This window comes from Bos mutus, chromosome 17 (assembly GCF_027580195.1).
Source record: "Bos mutus isolate GX-2022 chromosome 17, NWIPB_WYAK_1.1, whole genome shotgun sequence".
NCBI lineage: Eukaryota > Metazoa > Chordata > Mammalia > Artiodactyla > Bovidae > Bos > Bos mutus.
In genome coordinates this window covers 69,071,643-69,091,870 of record NC_091633.1, presented here as the reverse complement: position 1 = coordinate 69,091,870, position 20,228 = coordinate 69,071,643, and the positions used below count along the sequence as shown (strand labels likewise).

The window sequence follows — 20,228 nt, the reverse complement described above, 5'->3', positions numbered from 1 at the left end:
GCTCCTTCCCTCTCGTAGCTGTCTTATTTCACCCCAGACATAATCGGTAAATCAGTAATCTATATTCGGTATTGAACACTACCTTTTTTTTATTATAATTTCCCCATTATATTTGAATCCTTAAACAGTGTATTGTTTTGATTTACTTTGATTTAAACATCATAATAGAATCACATTGAATGAACTCTTCTGTGAATTGCTTTTTGCTCAAAATTTTTACTGTGATGTGTAGTACAGAAGCTATTAAAGAATAGCAAAGAATGATACATACCTGCTGCCAAGGTTGCAAAATAGAACACTGTCATTCTCTCTCATGTTCCCTTTGGGCAGTTTTTTGATTGCATCTTTTCTCTCCACTGTTCCAGGCTGATTAATGCCCAGACTTCAGGTATAATTATTCCCTTATACTAAATGCATTCCTACAAATAGAAATTTAGTAGAAGCATTGGTTTTGCTTTGAATTTACCTAAATGGACTAAAAAAATACCCTATGTATTTACTGATACTGGGCTTCCCAGGTGGCACTAGTAAAGAACCCATATACCAGTGCAGGTAGACATTGAAGACGTGAGTTTGATCCCTGAATTGGGAAGATCCCCTGGAGAAGCACACGACAACCCATTACAGCATTCTTGCCTAAAGAATTTCATGGACAAAGGAGCCTTGCAGGATGCAGTCCATAGCATCACACAGAATCGGACATGACCAAAGGGACTTAGCATGCATGCATGCATTCTATTGATAGGTTTTTTCAATTCAGCGTTAGAATCATCCATGCTAAAGTGTGTCACTGGCGTTCTTTTATTCTTTTATTTTTTTGTATTCTATTCTTTTATTTTCACTGCTTTATGATATGCTATTGTAAATCTATATTGCAAGTTATTTATCCATCTGCTGTTGATGAGCAGGGAGGTTTTCTTGTCTGGGGGTATAATGAACAATCTCATACATGTGTCTTCTCGTGCACAAGTAAAGAGTTCTTTAAGCCCTGAAGTGTAGGCTGGACAAATACCTCAGAGGTTGCCTGTGTTCAGCTGTATAGGTGGTGCCAATTTGTGTTATGAAGTAGTTCCTCCATTGTATTCTACCAGCATCCAATGAGAGCTGTCTCCGTTGTTTGCTTTCTATTGCCAAGCTGTGGGTGTGAAATATTATCCCACTGTGGTTTTAACTTACATTTTCTTTCTACTAGTGAATTTGGGCATTTTTTTTTTCATAGTTTATTGAGCATTTCTATTTTCTTCTATGTTAAATGCATATTGATATTTTTGCCTATTTTTCTTCAAGATTGTGTTTTTCTTTCTGAAATGTAAAGACTTTAAATATATTTTATTATTATTCACCCTTTGGTTTTTTTACAATTTTTTTTTTAATAATTTATGACCTATCTTTCACTCTCTTAATGACATGTTTTGATTTTAATGTTGCTACTGGTTGGTTGCTAAGTTGTGTCCAACTCTTTCAAGACCCCAAGAACTTGTAGCCTGCCAGGCTTCTCTGTCCATGGGATTTCCCAAGCAAGAATACTAGAATGGGTTGCCATTTCCTTTTCCAGAGGATCTTCCTGACCCAAGGATTGAGCCTGTATCTCCTGCATTGGCAAATGGATTCTTTACCACTGAGCCACCAGGGAAGATCAATTTTAGAATGAATCAATCTTTTACTTTTTGGTTGGCCTTTTTAGTACATTGTTTAAGATATTCTTCCCTTCCTTGAGATCATGAAATTATTCTTACATTGTCTTTTTAAAATTTTATAGTCTTCCTATGTTTCATATTTTCATCTTTAGTGCATCTAGTGCATTGGTTTTGTGTTTTATGTGAGTTATGAATAGCCTTTCTTTTTTCCTACCCTTTTTTTTTCTTCCCTTTCTTTCTTTTTTTAAAAACCATGATTGCCTATTATTCTAATGACAATAACCTTCTCCTGTGATCTGCAGTATCACCATGATCATATGTATATATATCATGTCTCCATGACTTTTCCATTCATTTCTTTGTCTATCCAAACACAAACACCACACTCTCTTAATTACCTTGGCTTTGTAAGTCTTCATATCAGGGAAGTAGGACTCCCTCCCTCAATATTTATCCCATCCTCATGTTCTGCCTCAAGTTACAATATATTGGCTGTTATTGGTCATTTGCTCTAACATAAAGCATTGTATCCATTTGTTAAATTTTACAGACACACACACACACACACACACACACACACACACACCCCCACATGCATGTCTACGGGGATTGTTTTTCTATAAAAAGGAAATTTATTCATGAATATTGCAGTAATATACAGCTCATCACACCTTCATTAATGTAACCCACATAACTATGGCATGCATATTTTATTTCAGGTGAAAACTCACCCAAATTAATGAGAAAAATGTCAAAAAAAATCATATAGCTTCAATCTAGAATTTCGTCATCAGGCCAAAACATCTTCCTTTTAAATCTTGCAAAGTTTATATAGCTATGCATTGTAGATAACAATCATCTGATAAATTTTTTCCTATTTGATGATTTTTCTTTTTTAATTGTTATAAGAATATCTAACATTAAATCTTCTCTCTTAACAAATTTTAAGTGTACAAACTATAGGCACACTGTTGTGCAGCAGATCTCTAAAACATATTAGTCTTGCATAACTGAAGCTTCATTTCCCACTAAACAGCAACCCCATTTTACCTTGCCCTGTCTCTGGTAATCACCATTCTACTCTCTGCATCTGAGTTTTCTACTTTAGATCTGTCACATAAGTGGAATCAAGCAATATTTCTCTTTCTATGGCTGGTTTATTTCACTAAATGTAGTGTCCTCAAGGATCACCCATGTTGTTATATGGCAGGATATTATCTGTTAAGACTGAATAACCTACCATTATAGGACTATATCATATTTTCTTTATCCATTAATCTATTGATGGATATTTAGTTTGTTGGAATTTTTACTGGAATTGTATTAACCTAAAAATTAAAGTGATTGTCTGAGAAGGCTTTATAAATAGTTCAGGAAAGAAGAGGAGCATAAAGCAAGGGAGAAAGGGAAAGACATACCCAACTGAATACAGAGTTCCACAGAATAGCAAGGAGAGGTAAGAAGGCCTTTTTCAGTGAACAATGCAAAAAGAAGAACACAACTGAATGGAAAGACTAGAGATTTCTTCAAGAAAACTGGAGCTATCAAGAGAACATTTCATGTAAGGATGGGCACAATAAGGACAGAAAGAAAGAGAAGAGATTAAGAAGAACACAGAAAAATTATACAAAGAAAGGTCTTAATGACCCAGATAACCATGACAGTGAAGCCATTCACCTACAACCAGACATCCTGGAGTGTGAAGTCAAGTGGACCTTAGGCAGCATTACTACAAACAAAGCTAGTGGAGGTGATGAAATTCCAGCTGAGCTGTGTAAAATCCTAAAAGATGATGCTGTTTAAAGTGCTATATTCAATATGCCAGCAAATTTGGAAAACTCAGCAGTAGCCACAGAACTAGAAAATGTCAGTTTTCATTCCAATCCCATAGAGAGGCAATGCCAAAGAATGTTCAAACTACTGTACAATTGGGCTCATTTCACATGCTAGCTAGGTTATGCTCAAAATCCTTCAAACTAAGCTTCAGCAGTATGTGAACTGAGAACTGGCAGATGGACAAGCTGGGTTTCAAGGAGGCAGAGGGACCAGAGATCAAATTACCAACAATCTTTGGATCATGGAGAAAGCAAGGGAGTTCCGGGAAAAAACATCTACTTTTGCTTCTTTGACTATACTAAAGGCTTTGACTATATGGATCACAGCAGACTATGGAAAATTCTTGAAGAGATGGGAATGACCAAACCACCTTACCTGCCTCCTAAGAAACCTGTATGCAGGTCAAGAAGAAACAGTTAGAACTGGACGTGGAACAATGGACATTTGAACAATGGTTCAAAATTGGGAAAGGAGTAAGACAAGGCTGTATACTGTCACCCTGTGTATTTAACTTCTATGCATAGTACATCATGCAGAATGTCAGGCTGCATGAATCACAAGCTGGAATCAAGATTGCCAGGAGAAATATTAACAACCTCAGATATGCAGGTGATACCTCTGTAATGGCAGAAAGTGAAGAGTAACTAAAGAGCCTCTTGATGAGGGTGAAAAAAGAGAGTTAAAAAGATGGCTTGAAACTCAGCATTAAAAAAAAAAGATCATGGCATCTGGTCCCATTACTTCATGACAAAAGAAAAGAAGAAGTGGAAACAGTGACAGATTTTACTTTCTTGGGCTCCAAAATCACTGCAGACAGTGACTGAAGCCATGAAATTAAAAGACAAGGATAAAAGTTATCCCTGGAAGGATAGCTATGAGAAAACTAGATAGCATGTTAAAAAGCAGAGACATCACTTTGCTGACAAAGGCCTGTATAGTCAAAGTTATGATTTTTCCAGTAGTCATGTACAGATGTGAGAGTTGGATCATAAACAAGGGTGAGCACAAAAGAATTGATGCTTTCGAATTGTGTTGCTGTAGAATACTCTTTAGAGTCCCTTGGACTGGAAGAAGATCAAACGAGTCAATCCTAAGGAAATCATCCCTGAATATTCATTGGAAGAACTGACACTGAAGCTCCAATACTTTGGCCACCTGATGCAAAGAACCGATTCATTGGCAAAAACCCTGATACTGGGAAAGACTGAAGGCAAAAGGAAAAAGGGGTGGCAGAGGATCAGATGATCAAAACAGCATTACCGACTCAATGGACAGGAATTTGTGCAAACTCAAAGAGATAATGTAGGACAAAGGAACCTGGCATGCTGCAGTCATGGGTTGCAAAGAGCTGGACATGACTTAGTGACTGAACAACAGCAACAACATATTAGTTTGGGGAAAAATGTGTATCTTTACAGTATTATCTTCTAATCCAAGATTGATATGGAAATTCACACCATTTTTTTCTTTACTAATTTTAATAGCATTATTTTTCTGCAGCATATGTCTTGCTAAATTTAGCCTAAATATTTTATACTTTTTCTTGCTGAGGTAAATGAAATAAGCCTTTTTCTGGTGGTGTAGGTTTATTTACTTGAAATTAGCTTTTATATTTCGATTTCATGTCTAGAAAACTTGTAAACTCTTACTGATTCTGCTATTTTTCTGTACATTTGACATATACAGTCATCTGAAAATGACAATTTTCCCACGTTTGTTGGAAGTTATGTAGTTTTTTCTCTTCTTTTATTGGTTGCTGCTGCTTCTACTGCTGCTAAGTTGCTTCAGTCATTTCCGACTCTGTGCGACCCCATAGACGGCAGCCCACCAGGCTCCCCCATCCCTGGGATTCTCCAGGCAAGAACACTGGAGTGGGTTGCCATTTCCTTCTCCAATGCATGAAAGTAAAAGTGAAAGTGAAGTCGCTCAGTCATGCCTGACTCTTAGAGACCCCATGGACTGCAGCCTACCAGGCTCCTCCATCCATGGGATTTTCTAGGCAAAAGTACTGGAGTGGGGTGCCATTGCCTTCTCCACTTTTATTGGTTATCCTAGCTATTTTGACAGGCATAATTAAAGCCTGTGTGCATGCTCAGTTGCTCAGTCATGTTCAACTCTTTGCAACCCTTTGGACTGTAATTTGCCACACCCCTCTGTCCATAGGATTTTCCTGGCAAGAATATTGGAGTGGGTTACCATTTCCTCCTCCAGAGGATCTTCCTGACCCAGGAATCAAACTTAAATCTCCTGTGTCTCCTGCATTGAAGGTGAATTCTTTACTGCTCAACCATCAGGGAAGCCCCAATTAAAGTCTAACATTAATCAATATCTAGCTTTTTAAAAATACCTGAGATTTAGAAATCTTAGATAGAGTGCCTGATGAACTATGGACAGAGGTTCGTGACATTGTACAGGAGACAGGGATCAAGACCATTCCCATAGAAAAGAAATGCAAAAAAGCAAAACGGCTGTCTGGGGAGGCCTTACAAATAGCTGTGAAAAGAAGAGAAGCGAAAAGCAAAGGAGAAAAGGAAAGACATAAACATCTGAATGCAGAGTTCCAAAGAATAGCAAGAAGAGATAAGAAAGGCTTCTTCAGCGATCAATACAAAGAAATAGAGGAAAACAACAGAATGGGAAAGACTAGGGATCTCTTCAAGAAAATCAGAGATACCAAAGGAACATTTCATGCAAAGATGAGCTCGATAAAGGACAGAAATGGTATGGACCAAACAGAAGCAGAAGATATTAAGAAGAGATGGCAAGAATACACAGAAGAACTGTACAAAAAAGATCTTCATGACCCAGATAATCACGATGGTGTGATGACTGACCTAGAGGCAGACATCCTGGAATGTGAAGTCAAGTGGGCCTTAGAAAGTATCACTACGAACAAAGCTAGTGGAGGTGATGGAATTCCAGTTGAGCTGTTTCAAATCCTGAAAGATGATGCTGTGAAAGTGCTGCACTCAATATGCCAGCAAATTTGGAAAACTCAGCAGTGGCCACAGGACTGGAAAAAGTCAGTTTTCATTCCAATCCCAAAGAAAGGCAATGCCAAAGAATGCTCAAACTACTGCACAATTGCACTCATCTCACATGCTAATAAAGTAATGCTCAAAATTCTCCAAGCCAGGCTTCAGCAATATGTGAACCGTGAACTTCCTGATGTACAAGCTGGTTTTAGAAAAGGCAGAGGAACCAGAGATCAAATTGCCAACATCTGCTGGATCATGGAAAAAGCAAGAGAGTTCCAGAAAAACATCTATTTCTGCTTTATTGACTATGCCAAAGCCTTTGACTGTGTGGATCACAATAAACTGTGGAAAATTCTTCAAGAGATGGAAATACCAGACTACCTGACCTGCCTCTTGACAAATTTGTATGCAGGTCAGGAAGCAACAGTTAGAACTCGATATGGAACAACAGACTGGTTCCAAATAGGAAAAGGAGTTCGTCAAGGTTGTATATTGTCACCCTGTTTATTTAACTTATATGCATAGTACATCATGAGAAATGCTGGACTGGAAGAAACACAAGCTGGAATCAAGATTGCCGGGAGAAATATCAATAACCTCAGATATGCAGATGACACCACCCTTATGGCAGAAAGTGAAGAGGAACTCAAAAGCCTCTTGATGAAAGTGAAAGAGGAGAGTGAAAACGTTGGCTTGAAGCTCAACATTCAGAAAACGAAGATCATGGCATCCGGTCCCACCACTTCATGGGAAATAGATGGGGAATCAGTGGAAACAGTGGCTGACTTTATTTTTTGGGCTCCAAAATCACTGCAGATGGTGACTGCAGCCATGAAATTAAAAGACGCTTACTCCTTGGAAGGAAAGTTATGACCAACCTAGATAGCATATTCAAAAGCAGAGACATTACTTTGCCAACAAAGGTTCATCTAGTCAAGGCTATGGTTTTTCCTGTGGTCATGTATGGATGTGAGAGTTGGACTGTGAAGAAGGCTGAGTGCCAAAGAATTGATGTTTTTGAACTGTGGTGTTGGAGAAGACTCTTGAGAGTCCCTTGGACTGCAAGGAGATCCAACCAGTCCATTCTGAAGGAGATCAGCCCTGGGGTTTCTTTGGAAGGAATGATGCTAAAGCTGAAACTCCAATACTTTGGCCACCTCATGCGAAGAGTTGACTCATTGGAAAAGACTCTGATGCTGGAATGATTGGGGACAGGAGGAGAAGGGGACGACAGAGGATGAGATGACTGGATGGCATCACTGACTCGATGGACGTGAGTCTGGGTGAACTCCGGGAGTTGGTGATGGACAGGAAGGCCTGGCGTGCTGCGATTCATGGGGTCGCAAAGAGTCGGACAAGACTGAGCAACTGATCTGATCTCCTAATATTTGCTTTTGTAATTTATAAGGTTTTCTTGACCACAAATTTAGGTCTTTCAAATTAGGCATTATTAATGTTTTTAAATGGATTCACCTGCTTGTTTTCTGCTTTCTTTCCTATTAATAAGTATTCTTTCTTACATTTCAGACTTAACTTAGAATAATTTTATTTCTACTCGAAGTACATAATGTAGTGAGAAGCTGTTGCAATGAACTTTCCCAGATTTTGTTCATTTAAAAATGGCTTTATTCGGTTCTTGTTTTTAAGAGATATTTTTGCTTGGCTGAGAATTTCAGGCTCACAGTTATTTTCTCTTTAATTTAAGATATTACCCATGTCTTCTGGTTTCCAGTTGTATTAATAAGTCAGCTGTTGATATAAATATCATTTATTTATATCTTTCTTTGGAACTTTAGTTAGACAAATATTGGGACCATATTACTGTCTCTTACATCCCTTTCCATATTTTTCATTTCTATATGCCTCTTCTCTTCAGCCTAAGGAAGTACACTTTTCATTTCTGTAAGTTTTCTTTAATTCTATCTCAACTTCTGGTATTTTAAATAAGTAATCTCTTGTTCCTTGCTCTTGTTTTCAACCTTCTTTTAATATATTTTAATATATTTAATATAATATTACATATTATATGTCCAATAACTTCTGCATTTAAGTTTTTGAAAATGTATTCTGCTACCTCTGAATTTGCTGTCTGACATTCATGGTGCCCTGCTTCTCTGTGATTTTGGGGCTTGTTAACTATAGACTACACATTGTTGTGGAAATTTTTTATTTGAGGATTTTTTCATGCACTTTAATACACACACACAATTTATCAAGCATTTTAGTTGCTTTTATCATGCAGGTTGTTCCAATATATAGTTTATCATAATTTTGTCAAGAAATATTTCTAAGGATCTTAAATTATGATATTAAATTCATCTTCCATGCCACCTTTGCCACATAATCATTAAACTTGTGTCAAAAGGCATTTAATGTAGGCTTTACCAATGTATGTATTTTAAAACATATGCCAAAGTAGAAAACTGGTATGTATGGTAATTCAGTAAACTTGATTTCTCGTGTTATATTCATTTTCTTCAGGGTACAGTGTGAGAAAATCATTGTATTAGTCATTGGTTTGGTAAGTTGTGATTAGATGGCTCTCTGGTGAGAACTGGTTTCTGCCCAGTTGTGCCTGAGTGTGCCCTGTGCCGCAGTCACAAACCAAAGTTTACTTTTGCAGCTAAACTTGCTGTCACTGTGCCTTAAAAATATCTACTACTCACTGTTTAAACCAGAAGGAATTTTGCAGTTTGACTAACATTGTGCATGTACATAACAAATGGTAGTTTTCATTCTATTATTTGCTGCTGCTGCCGCAGCTAAGTCACTTCAGTCATGTCTGACTCTGTGCGACCCCATAGACGGCAGCCCACCAGGCTCCCCGTCCCTGGGATTCTCCAGGCAAGAACACTGGAATGGGTTGCCATTTCCTTCTCCAACTATTATTTGCTAGACTGACATAAAACAAAGTGATCAAACTTCCAGTGTTTCAAGGATGTAGCTTTAGAGGAGAGAGTTTAAAAGCTTTGGGATAACACAAATATTTATCACATTCTGCTTTGGGCGTATGCTTGTGCATGTACACAGTTTGTAATTGATGGAAGTAACCGGATTATGCTATCTAGCATGAGTATTTGAAAAATCTTAATCTCATTTTGATGTGTACGTTATAACCTGGATAAAAGCTATGCATGTCCATATATCAGAAGAAAAGTATTGCTGCAATTTTATTCTCCAGTTATTAAATATATAACTGGCCCACTAACATGTAAGAATGAGCAAAAAGTTGATATTTGTGAGCCTCTTACTCAAAAGAAAGCATGGACTTCTGCCCCTACTATTAGACAGAACCCAGTAGTACTTTCATCTCCTTGGTGACAGTAGATCCTGGACATCTCTAAGAAAAAATATACATCAATCATCCAAGGCAAATTGGGTATCTGGTAGGTATGCGTGCCTTGAATCATCTCACAGACTGGTTATTGTCTTTCCTATTTGCACAACTTTCACAGCATGTGCCAATTATTATGCCAAAAATAAAAACCAAGCAAGGAAAGCATTAGAACTACAGATTCATTCCAAGTGCAAAATTCCAATTATCAAGCCTAAACACAGCCCTTTTTTAAAAAAAAAAAAATCCACTTTGGTCTGCACTATGATTGGCACACTTTCTACTAAGTGACACTGGCAATTAAGTGTTGTGTTTCAATTTTATTTTTCTTTACTAATAGTAACAGAATACGATAGCAGGCTGAATGCCCTGTTTGGTGGAGACAGAGTTCCAGATGAGAGCCTTGAACCAACATCAACTGGGGCCCCTCTCTCATTTGGAGGTGTGGCTCAGCCCTTGTTCCACAGAGACTTCTGAAAGCTATCTTCTTTCATTACCAGCTCATCAAAAAATTTATCTTAATAATCCTTCAGCTGTCTATCATTAAATCTACTCTGAATTTTCTATCAGGGATTTTGGTAACATCAGACTGTGGTTTGTAAAAGTAATTTAGCTTTCTAAAATTGATAACTGAATCTGATGACAATAAAAGTGAATTTATGAATTTTAAAATTTGGTATTGTAGTTAGTTTTTCATATAGAATGTAAGTATTTTTTTTCTTAGTAATAGAATAGAAGCAAGAAAATACCTCCTACAATGTTCAGTGCTAGAGTTAGACTTTTTAGAAAAGGCTATGATAACTATTTGGATGAAGGCATGGCAACCCACTGAGGTATTCTTGCCTGGAGAATCCCCATGGTCAGAGCAGCCTGGTGGGCTACAGTCCATAGGGTCGCAAAGAGTCAGACACGTCTGAAGTGAGTAAGCACACACGGATGCATGATTACCATTAGCACCCAGGTAGGTACATGATAGCCTAAAGTTTTGTTGGTCAACTCTGGTTCTCTAGGGAAACTGGGTCAGATAGATCAGAAGTGTGACTCTAGGCCCTATTTCCAGAAACTATACAGATTGTTTCACCAGAAGACCAAATTTGTAATAACCCATGCTATTAAATGTTCTCCTTCTAAATTCAGAGCATATGTAGGTATTAAATCTGTATCTGATGGTGGAGGGGGTGAGAGACATGGGGAGGACACTGGACTCTATCGTGTGACTACAAAGAGATTCACACATGCACTGAGTTACTCTCAGAGCAACGCTATGGGGCCATCCTTCAGAGCCCTGTTTTACGGAAGGTGAGCTTCTGCCCGACAGAACCTGAGTTACTTCCTACAGGTCACAAGCTTAGTAGTGGGGGAGCCAGGTACTTTACCTAAGTAAAGTATCTGGGGCTAGGATTTGTGCTTGGTTTCAGGTGTCTCAAACTCAAATCAGTACCCATTCTAGCAAATTCCATTTGATGGAACTTCTGACAGCGAGAGCTGAGTTAATCGTGATGGAATAATAACAATAAATTCAGTAAGAAATTTAATTGTAAAGGGGAAGAAATAAAACAGAGTAGAAACTTGAGAAGGAAATTATGTCAGGGGAGGAAGTTTCTTAATCCAGGGGCAAACCTGTGCAGGGCATAACCCCCAAGGCACAGTTTCTCTCATCTGGTTCTACTTGTTGCCTGGGGGTGGAACAGATATTATTAGGTGAATCTGTGTGCCAGATCCTGAGCTGGGCGTTGGGGAGGGGTGGTGTAAGAGGTAACCGTGCTCACCTTGGTGAATCTTCTAAGAAACCAAGGGGAGTAATTTGGCAGAAACAGGTGAACAAAGGCTCTGCAGGCACTTTGGGAGCATGTGTTAGAGACAGATATGGTGATGGTGATGGCTGGAAAGAGGACCCACAGAAGTGGGGACAATCCCAGATGGATGGAAAAGCCTACAAGGAAATTCTAAAATGTGTGTTTGAGAAGCAGAACATGTATGAGTGTTAGCATCAGAGCAGAGAGAGCAAAGGGGAGAAAGAGATCAATGAGATTTTTCAGGTGGGAGGGGCTGAAGCAGGTGGTCCTGGGGAGGCTAAAATGCTGAGCTTCATCATCATTGTTGTGGAAGCCAATCAAGGGCTTTAAAGATAGTCACAGTGCCTTTTTAAAATTATTTAATTCAGAATGGGAACTGGATGAGTGCAGAGGCCAGTAAGTCGGCTAATGCAGGGGACAAGGTGGGAAATGCTGGTTGCTTGGAGGAGGGCAGCAGCAGGGAGATGGTGAATCCAGAGATGTCTGACTGCAAAGACCTGGCAATGGGCTAAATACAGAGACAGAAGGATGACTTAAAACAGAGCGCTCATATCTTAGGTGTTTCATGGTTTCTTTCCCTCCTACATGTTTGAACTGTGTAAATGTCTGCCTCTTCTCACCCTTTTTCACAATGACCCCAGACACTAGGAAAGGGGGTTCCAGCCAATGGGAGGCATTGAAGGAGAGGAGAGTGTGTGAGCATCAGTTAAAGATAAAATTTCTATTCTTTCTTTTTTTTTTTTCCTCTCTGGAAATAAAAATAGGAGAAGTTACTGTGAAAGAACCCAAGTTTCTTGATTTTGAAGTCAGAAAAGAAGTTCAACTCATCGTTTTAGCTGAAAGTAGGGGGCATAAAGCCTACAGCAAAGTAGCAGTCTTTATCCAAGATCTGAACGATCATCCACCACACTTTGAGCAAAGTGTTTACCAAGTATCAGTGTCTGAGGGCCAGTTCTACAATCATCACATTGTACAGGTAATAGAAACATGTTTTATGTGTGTGTGTGTATGTGTGTGTGTGTGTGTGTGAATTTTTATCAATCAGTGTACATCCAAATACCTAAAGACCTTTTCCAGGACATTAGTTAAATTGTCATTGTTTCCTTGGCATATGCATTACATGATGTACTGGATGGAACCTTAGGTTGAAGGAAATCTGGAGTTTCTGAGTTCACTACCCTTGCTCCCTTCTTTTTGTGCTCAGAACCCCCTGCCAATGCAGGAGATATAGATTTGGTTCCTGGGTAGGGAAGTTCCCCTGGAGTAGGAAATTGCAACCTACTCCAGTCTCCTTGACTGGAGAATCTCATGGACAGAAGAGTCTAGGCGGCTACAGTGCATAGGGTCGCAAAGAGTTGGATATAACTGAGCATCTTAGCATGCATAACATGCATGTAGCACCCACCTGCTCTTTCTAGGGACCCTGTTGGAGATTAGCAGGGAGTCTAGATGGGCACAAGAAGCAGCTCACCTTCTAAGTGTGTACGGTTTAGTGGAGAAGTCAGAAGACTAAGTATACGATATAAATTTCTAATGTGATAATAGAAAAGCGTATATTGAATGTCATGCGCGCTAAGAGGAAACACAGACAGGTCCCGACATTTGCACTTGGTCTTAAAGGGTGAGCAGGCATTTCCCAAGTGGAGCTGCAACCAGACGCGCACAGAATGAGGTACAGACACATGGGAAGGCCCGCTGGGCTTGGGATCTTCGGGTGTCTCACGTGAAAGGCACATATCCACTATTGTCAAGCCCAGCCCCATCTCGAGAGAAAGCCCCATGGCCTGAAAGAGAGGGTCTGTTCACACGGCGGTCTTCTTGCTGAAGCTCCAAACCCACCCACCCTTGCTAGACTCTCCCTGCTTCAGGACTGCTGCACATCTTCATCTTTTCATTCATGGTTGAACTGATGCTTTGAGTTCAAGAACCTGGGCATTGGGACACCTACAGGCTCTTGGGAATCTGCACAGAGAATGTGTATAAACCCCCTTCCTGACAGTTGGTGGCTGAGCGGGACATTCCCTTTCACCTCTATAACCCATGACCCAGCATCTCATGACTCTCTCTCTGGGGTAGATGGGGCCAGGGGTATAGGTGGTCCCCTAGGTTTCCATGCACCTGGATATGCACGCAGACCTTTCTTTGATCCCTGCCTAGCCCAGATGCCATCTTCCCCTCTGAAGGTACAGACAAGACCAGCAGAGGCTCAGCTGTCTTGGAGTTTTAGCTCTGTGCTCTTCACTTGGTCCAGGATCCCCAGGATTTCCTACATTATTTTTGCACATTTAGCCTAATTGCTCCAGGTTCCAGCATGGTCCAGAATTGTTGAGCCTTTACTCTGGCTTCAGCCAGGCCTGAGATGCTTAAGAGGAAGGCAAGGAGTAAGAACATCTCTCTTCCAATCTGTACCCCAGTGGTGCCTGTTCAGCTGGGGTGACCGGCGCCTCCAGTGTCACGGCAGGGCCTGCTGTCACAGTGGGCCCTCCCTCCCCGGGGTGCTGGTGCTTGCACTTTGTCACAGATGCAGACCTGGACAGAGCTAGGCCACTCATATTAAGGTGAAGGCAACTTTAAAGCTCCAGTACACCCAATAGGATTGGAGAAGGCAATGGCAACCCACTCCAGTGTTCTTGCCTGGAGAATCCCAGGGACGGGGGAGCCCAGTGGGCTGCCGTCTATGGGGTCGCACAGAGTCGGACACGACTGAAGCGACTTAGCAGCAGCAACACCCACTAGGGGAAACAGCCCGACCTGCCAGTGCTTCAGTAATGTAAACATTGAGAAGGCTCAGTCAGGGACGGATACAAGGGACTTTGTTCTTCGTGTTTTTTAGATCGTTTAATTTCAGGGAAACTATTAATAGAACTGTCGTCTTCTTGTGTCCTGTTCAGATGAACAGGAACGTCGAAGGTTCTGGAGCTCTTGCTTTTTGCTCCCACACTGCCGAGTGCCCTCCTTTTGGTTGCAGCCCCACAAACTCCGTTTAGGAACTTCCCCTCCTCTGCCAGAAGCAGTCTTGGTAGGATCGTCAGTCCAGGTGGTGAACCCACCCGACCCCACCCAGTCACAGAGTGCTGTCGACTGTGTGTCTCATAGAGACTTTCTCTCTCTGGAATTTGAACCTTGGCTGGTAGGACCCAAGATGAAGACAAGTAAGAGCTGATGCATCTTGCTGGCAACAGCTCAGAGAAGCTGTGCCCTAGAGATATCCCTGTTCCTGTGCTTCACCTGGGCACTGTCTTTTTGCTGTGCTTCTTTCCTGGTGAAGTTGGTCACAGTGCATTTGGGTTGATGGCATCTGGAGACCCTAAATGATATGTGTCCTGGGAGGCCTCCTCTCTGTAACTCTTTTAAGTCTATGACCTCGGGGACATGATGGACTTATTCTGCCTGGATGTAGGTATGTTTCTCGTCCTCATGGTCTTGAGGAGAGCTGTCTGATGCTGCCTTTCTGTGCCATCTATCTGGTGTTGTGTCTTCCTGATGAGGCCCTGGGTCACCTGAGAACTCTGGTGGCAGTGTGAAGCATAGATTGACAGGGAAGGGAGTTACAAGCAAAAGCCTGCTAGGACATCAGTGTAGTCACCCAGGAAAGAAATGAAAGGAGATGGAAGCTCAGGCCAAGGCTGAGGGACCTAGGAAATAAAAATAAACAGAAAGCAATTTATCAGTCAACTTGTTCTTATGCAAGGTCTTGAATCCACTAATAGAATTAATTTGCAATTAAAAGGTAAATCAGACTAAATAATACATCTCTGTGGAGAGTGATGCACACTTCACTATTAATACTTTTGTTTTATCTTCAACACTAGTACTTGGATCACTCATCAAATAAATCACTAGGATCTAAATTTGCTAGCACTAAATCTGGGTTTTGTTTCATTTTACTCAAAACTTGTTATACTCCTACTGAAATTACTTGGAAACTCTTGCATCTATAGTCTTCTCACCTCATCATTCACTTTTATATAAAATTCAGCCATGTCTAATATTCCTTTGATCATTGTCTTTAAGATGTGTTTGATAATGTGATTCTTTCATAATGCATTGCTCTGAAAAATAGGCTTAACCCATTCTGCACTTTCAATGCTTACCTAACGGAGGAGTTGCTTCCTCACAGGTTTTTGCCACAGACCTGGACAGTGGGTCGAATGGCCTCGTTGAGTATTCCATTCTCTCCGGCAACCAAGGAAACGTGTTCCAAATGGATCCCCTGAGTGGTGTGCTAACAGCAAGTGCGATTCTGGATTACGAGTACACCAGCACCTACAGGTTTGCCCCAAGCTCAGATCTGTTTGACCAGCTATTCTGCCTTGTTGCTTTGGGCATGACTTCCTGTTTGGTATGCTTAGCTATAAGATATGTTTTCCCTTTGCTCCAACTTAGGATCGTCCTTGACACACTGAGAGAGTCTTAGGAAGTAGACGCTATTTGGAAAAAGTGATTGGACTACAAGAATGTTAAGATTCCTTTTCATTCTAGGAGTTCATGCATTTGTGATGCCATTAAGTATGATATTAAATGAGAGACATTAAAACATTTGCGAAATGCCTCCTGAGCTATGGAGACCCTGCAAACATTGCTTTAGTTGCTTTTAAAAACAGTGAAGACTGAATGATGTTTCTCTTTTTAGTCATTTATTCATTTTTGTGTAGGAAAATACAACCCTGTTATCAGGTCCATGTTACATGACTCTGTTCTGATAGAAATGATCATCTTAAAGGGCACATTCAAAAAGAGATATATTTTTTGCCTAGAGTTCAAAATATGCCAGACTTACACAGAATTTCTGTGAAAGAGAGAATGTGTCATAGGTCTTCTGTGATTTTTTAAAAGTGGGTGTTCCCAAGTGTCTAGGCATATATACAGAGATATTTGTGAATTCACAGTCTATAAAAGAAAATGAAAGACTCTAAGGGACACAAAATATCTGTGAATGGGGGCTGCATCAAGAATGATAACCCAGCTTTCATGGAAGACAACAAAACTGATCGTAAAGAAGAGGTATATGTGCACCGGTGAAGATGGAACCCTAGGATGTACGACTAAGTGAAGGAGGGGACAGGGTGCCCCACGGTGCTTTCCTGCAGGCCTTTTCGAGTGAAAACACACCCATAAAATTGGACAGCTTTAGGAAGAAAACCTAAGAAACCGTAAACCTGGTTTCTGAGGAAGTGGTCACATGGGAAGTCTGGACCTCCTTACCATGCGTTTCAGTCAGCCTTGTATTTATATGTTTTTCTGAAAGGCCACATACACAGCGTTTCCTGCAATCTTCCCGTCACCCCCAGAGAAGTTCAGTTAGGCTTTTTCTCACTCACTGATGAGACAAGTCACATGCAGGTTTGCTCAGGATCACAGAACCGTTTCGTCGTCGATCACGTCTTAGCACCGGGTGTCTTGATGCTGTGTTGCGCTGCATCTACCATACTGGCCACACAGCAGACTTCCTTTTGAGGGAAAAAGGAAGAAAACAAGAGACCCAAGCCTCAATAGTCTCCGAGGCCAGACTACTTACATGTTATGCGAGGAAAGTGCAGTATGTTCTTGTGGCTCAGTGTGCTCAGTTGCTCAGTCTGTCGGTCATATCCACTCTGCAGCCCCTGGACAGCAGGCTCCTCTGTCCATGGAATTTCCCAGGCAAGAATACTGAATGGGTTGCCGTTTCCTACTCTTGTGGTTAAACAGCAAGAACCAGTTAAAATGGGATCTGTTCCTGGGCAGACTGGATTAATTTACCTCTGAAAAACTTCCCAACTCTAAACATTTGATTAAGTATTTAGTTCTTTTTGTTTAATGTATTTCAAAATATTACTTCAAAGGTATTTTAAAAGTTTAGTTTAAGGTCTTACCCTGTCTTAAGTAGTAGGATCTTTCTCAGTAATATTTTAGTGTAATCAGTTGTTATGATACTTATTATATAAACATTGAAATCAATCATATAAATAAAACCCTGCTACATTGCTTCTCTAGTAATTTTAAGCACAAACTTCTTTTTTCTCTCCATAGTTGACTGCAGGTAAATCTCAGTCTAGTTGCTACCTAAATGATTACAAATTCAGATTCAAGAGTGTCTGCCCTGTTTCAGAACTATGTATATCCTGATTGTAATGACTTTCTGTTACAGAGTTCTTACTCAGTGGAGTCTAATTATCAATTAAATCTAACTCCTTCCAGCTTTGTCCTATTTGCGTCATGGTTTCAGTGTTCACATCATTTAAACTGGTCACAATGTGCAAAAGCACCGCTCACCAATTCCCCCATGAATTCAGGGCTGGGAGAAATAGGAACTGAGAGAAGATGAAATCTATTCCAAGAGCAAACATCTTTTAATTTCATGGCTGCAGTCATGGTTATACAGGTGTTTACTTCAGAGCCAGGTCATACTTCATAATTATAGTTCTTTCCTTATTCTTCCCCTTATCCCCAGAGTTAATGATTATCTTTCTTTTTGCTCACCTGATTTGCTATGTCCCTGTACTTAATTCCTTGTAAATATTCCATTAGCTCTATCAGACATGCCCACTCGTCTTTCTCCCCTGATATGCCTCTCATATCATGTATTCTATCAAATCTTCTGTTTCTTGGAGAACTGAGTCCTACTGTTTCCTTTCCTCCTGATCTAGCTGGGCAGTATGCCTTTCCAGTTCAGTTCAGGTCAGTTCAGTCACTCAGTTGTGTCCAACTCTTTGCGACCCCATGAAGTGCAGCATGCCATGCCTCCCTATCCATCACCAACTCCCGGAGTTCACTCAGACTCACGTCCATCGAGTTGGTGATGCCATCCAGCCATCTCATCCTGTGTCATCCTCTTCTCCTCCTGCCCTCAATCCCTCCCAACATCAGTCTTTTCCAATGAGTCAACTCTTCGCATGAGGTGGCCAAGTACTGGAGTTTCAGCTTTAGCATCTTTCCTTCCAAAGAAATCCCAGGGCTGATCTCCTTTAGAATGGACTGGTTGGTTCTCCTTGCAGTCCAAGGGACTCTCAAGAGTCTTCTCCAACACCACAGTTCAAAAGCATCAGTTCTTCGGCACTCAGCCTTCTTCACAGTCCAACTCTCACATCCATACATGACCACAGGAAAAACTATAGCCTTGACTAGACGGACCTTTGTTGGCAAAGTACTGTCTCTGCTTTTCAATATGCTGTCTAGGTTGGTCATAACTTTCCTTCCAAGGAGTAAGCGTCTTTTAATTTCATGGCCACAGTCACCATCTGCAGTGATTTTGGAGTCCCCCCAAAATAAAGTCTGACACTGTTTCCACTGTTTCCCATCTGTTTGCCATGAAGTGATGGGAGATGCCATGATCCTAGTTTTCTGAATATTGAGCTTTAAGCTAACTTTTTCACTCTCCTCTTTCACTTTCATCAAGAGGCTTTTTAGTTTCTCTTCACTTTCTGTCATAAGGGTGGTATCATCTTCAAATCTGAGGTTATTGATATTTCTCCCAGCAATCTTGATTCCAGCTTGTGCTTCTTCCAGCCCAGCGTTTCTCATGATGTGCTCTGCATATAAGTTAAATAAGCAGGGTGAAAGCTGGGCCCCGTGACTTGCGACTGGTTTACTGCTTTCCTATTTAGTTGCATGCCTTGAAGCTCCCATGTCTTTCTCTTACTTTTATAGTAGTTTTGTAGGAAAAGGTGCCAAGAGAGTAAATTCTTTTAGTTCTTACACATCTGAAAACACCTTTTTTCTACTTTCACATGTGATTTATGCAATGGATAATATAGAAGTTGAACATTTCTTTTAGATTTTTGAAGGCATTTTTCTTTTATCTTTTAAAACTCAGTTCTGCTTTTGAGAAGTCTGATGCCATTCTAATATGTTTGGTACATGGATTTTTTTTTTTTTTTTTGCACTTTCTGTGGAGATTCTCAGGTTATTTCATCTGCAATGTTTAGACGTGTTGTGATTATGTACTTTAGTGTGGGTATTTCCTTGTGCTGAGTACTTGATGTAGTCTTTTAATGAGGATAAATGTTCTATTTTTTGGTATTATTTCACTGATAATTACCTCCCTTCTGTTTATTGGTTTTGTTTTGTTTTGTTTACTGTACCCGGTTTCTTTTTCCTGGATCCTATTCAGTCAAGTGTTAGGCTGCCAGGATTGATCCTTTGTCACTGATTCTTTATTCTCTACTTTCCATTTCTTGTTGTGTGGGGGTTTATTTTGTTGTTTTATTTTTCTGGGAGATTTTCTTAATTATAACCTTCTAAACTTTCTTTTTTTTGTTTTTTTAGTTTAAAATTTTTTGAATATTATATATTTTATAATTTTCAACAACTCTTTCTTAATCGTTGAGCTTTTCCATAGCATCTTGTTCTTATTTATGTGTTATGATAGCTCTCCAAAGACATTAGTTGGAATTATTTTTACCTAGTCTTTTGCTCTTTCAAAATCTCTGTGTCCTCTGGATTTATTTCTTCTGCTTGTCTAGTTTATCCTCTTTTATTCATGTGAGAGACCTTCTGTGAATAAATAACCATCCTTGGTCCTAAGTGAGGCAATATTAAAGTCAGAATCTCCTGATGACTCTCATTGACCAGCATGCTTGGCTTTCAGATGAACCAGAGAAGAACTTGACTACTTTGCAGGATGACATGTAAATAACAATAGAGAGGGTTTTTTCCCCTTTAGGAGGAG

General features: G+C 40.1%; 1 protein-coding gene across 1 annotated transcript in view; it reads left to right on the top strand.

Annotated features, from left to right (window-relative positions):
* The window catches only part of DCHS2 (dachsous cadherin-related 2), a 316,336-nt gene that overhangs the window by 278,625 nt on the left and 17,483 nt on the right, over positions 1–20,228 (top strand). Inside the window, 2 exon segments of the mRNA XM_070385628.1 lie at positions 12,346–12,557; positions 15,702–15,853. Of these exon segments, the coding sequence (XP_070241729.1) occupies positions 12,346–12,557; positions 15,702–15,853 (364 nt within the window).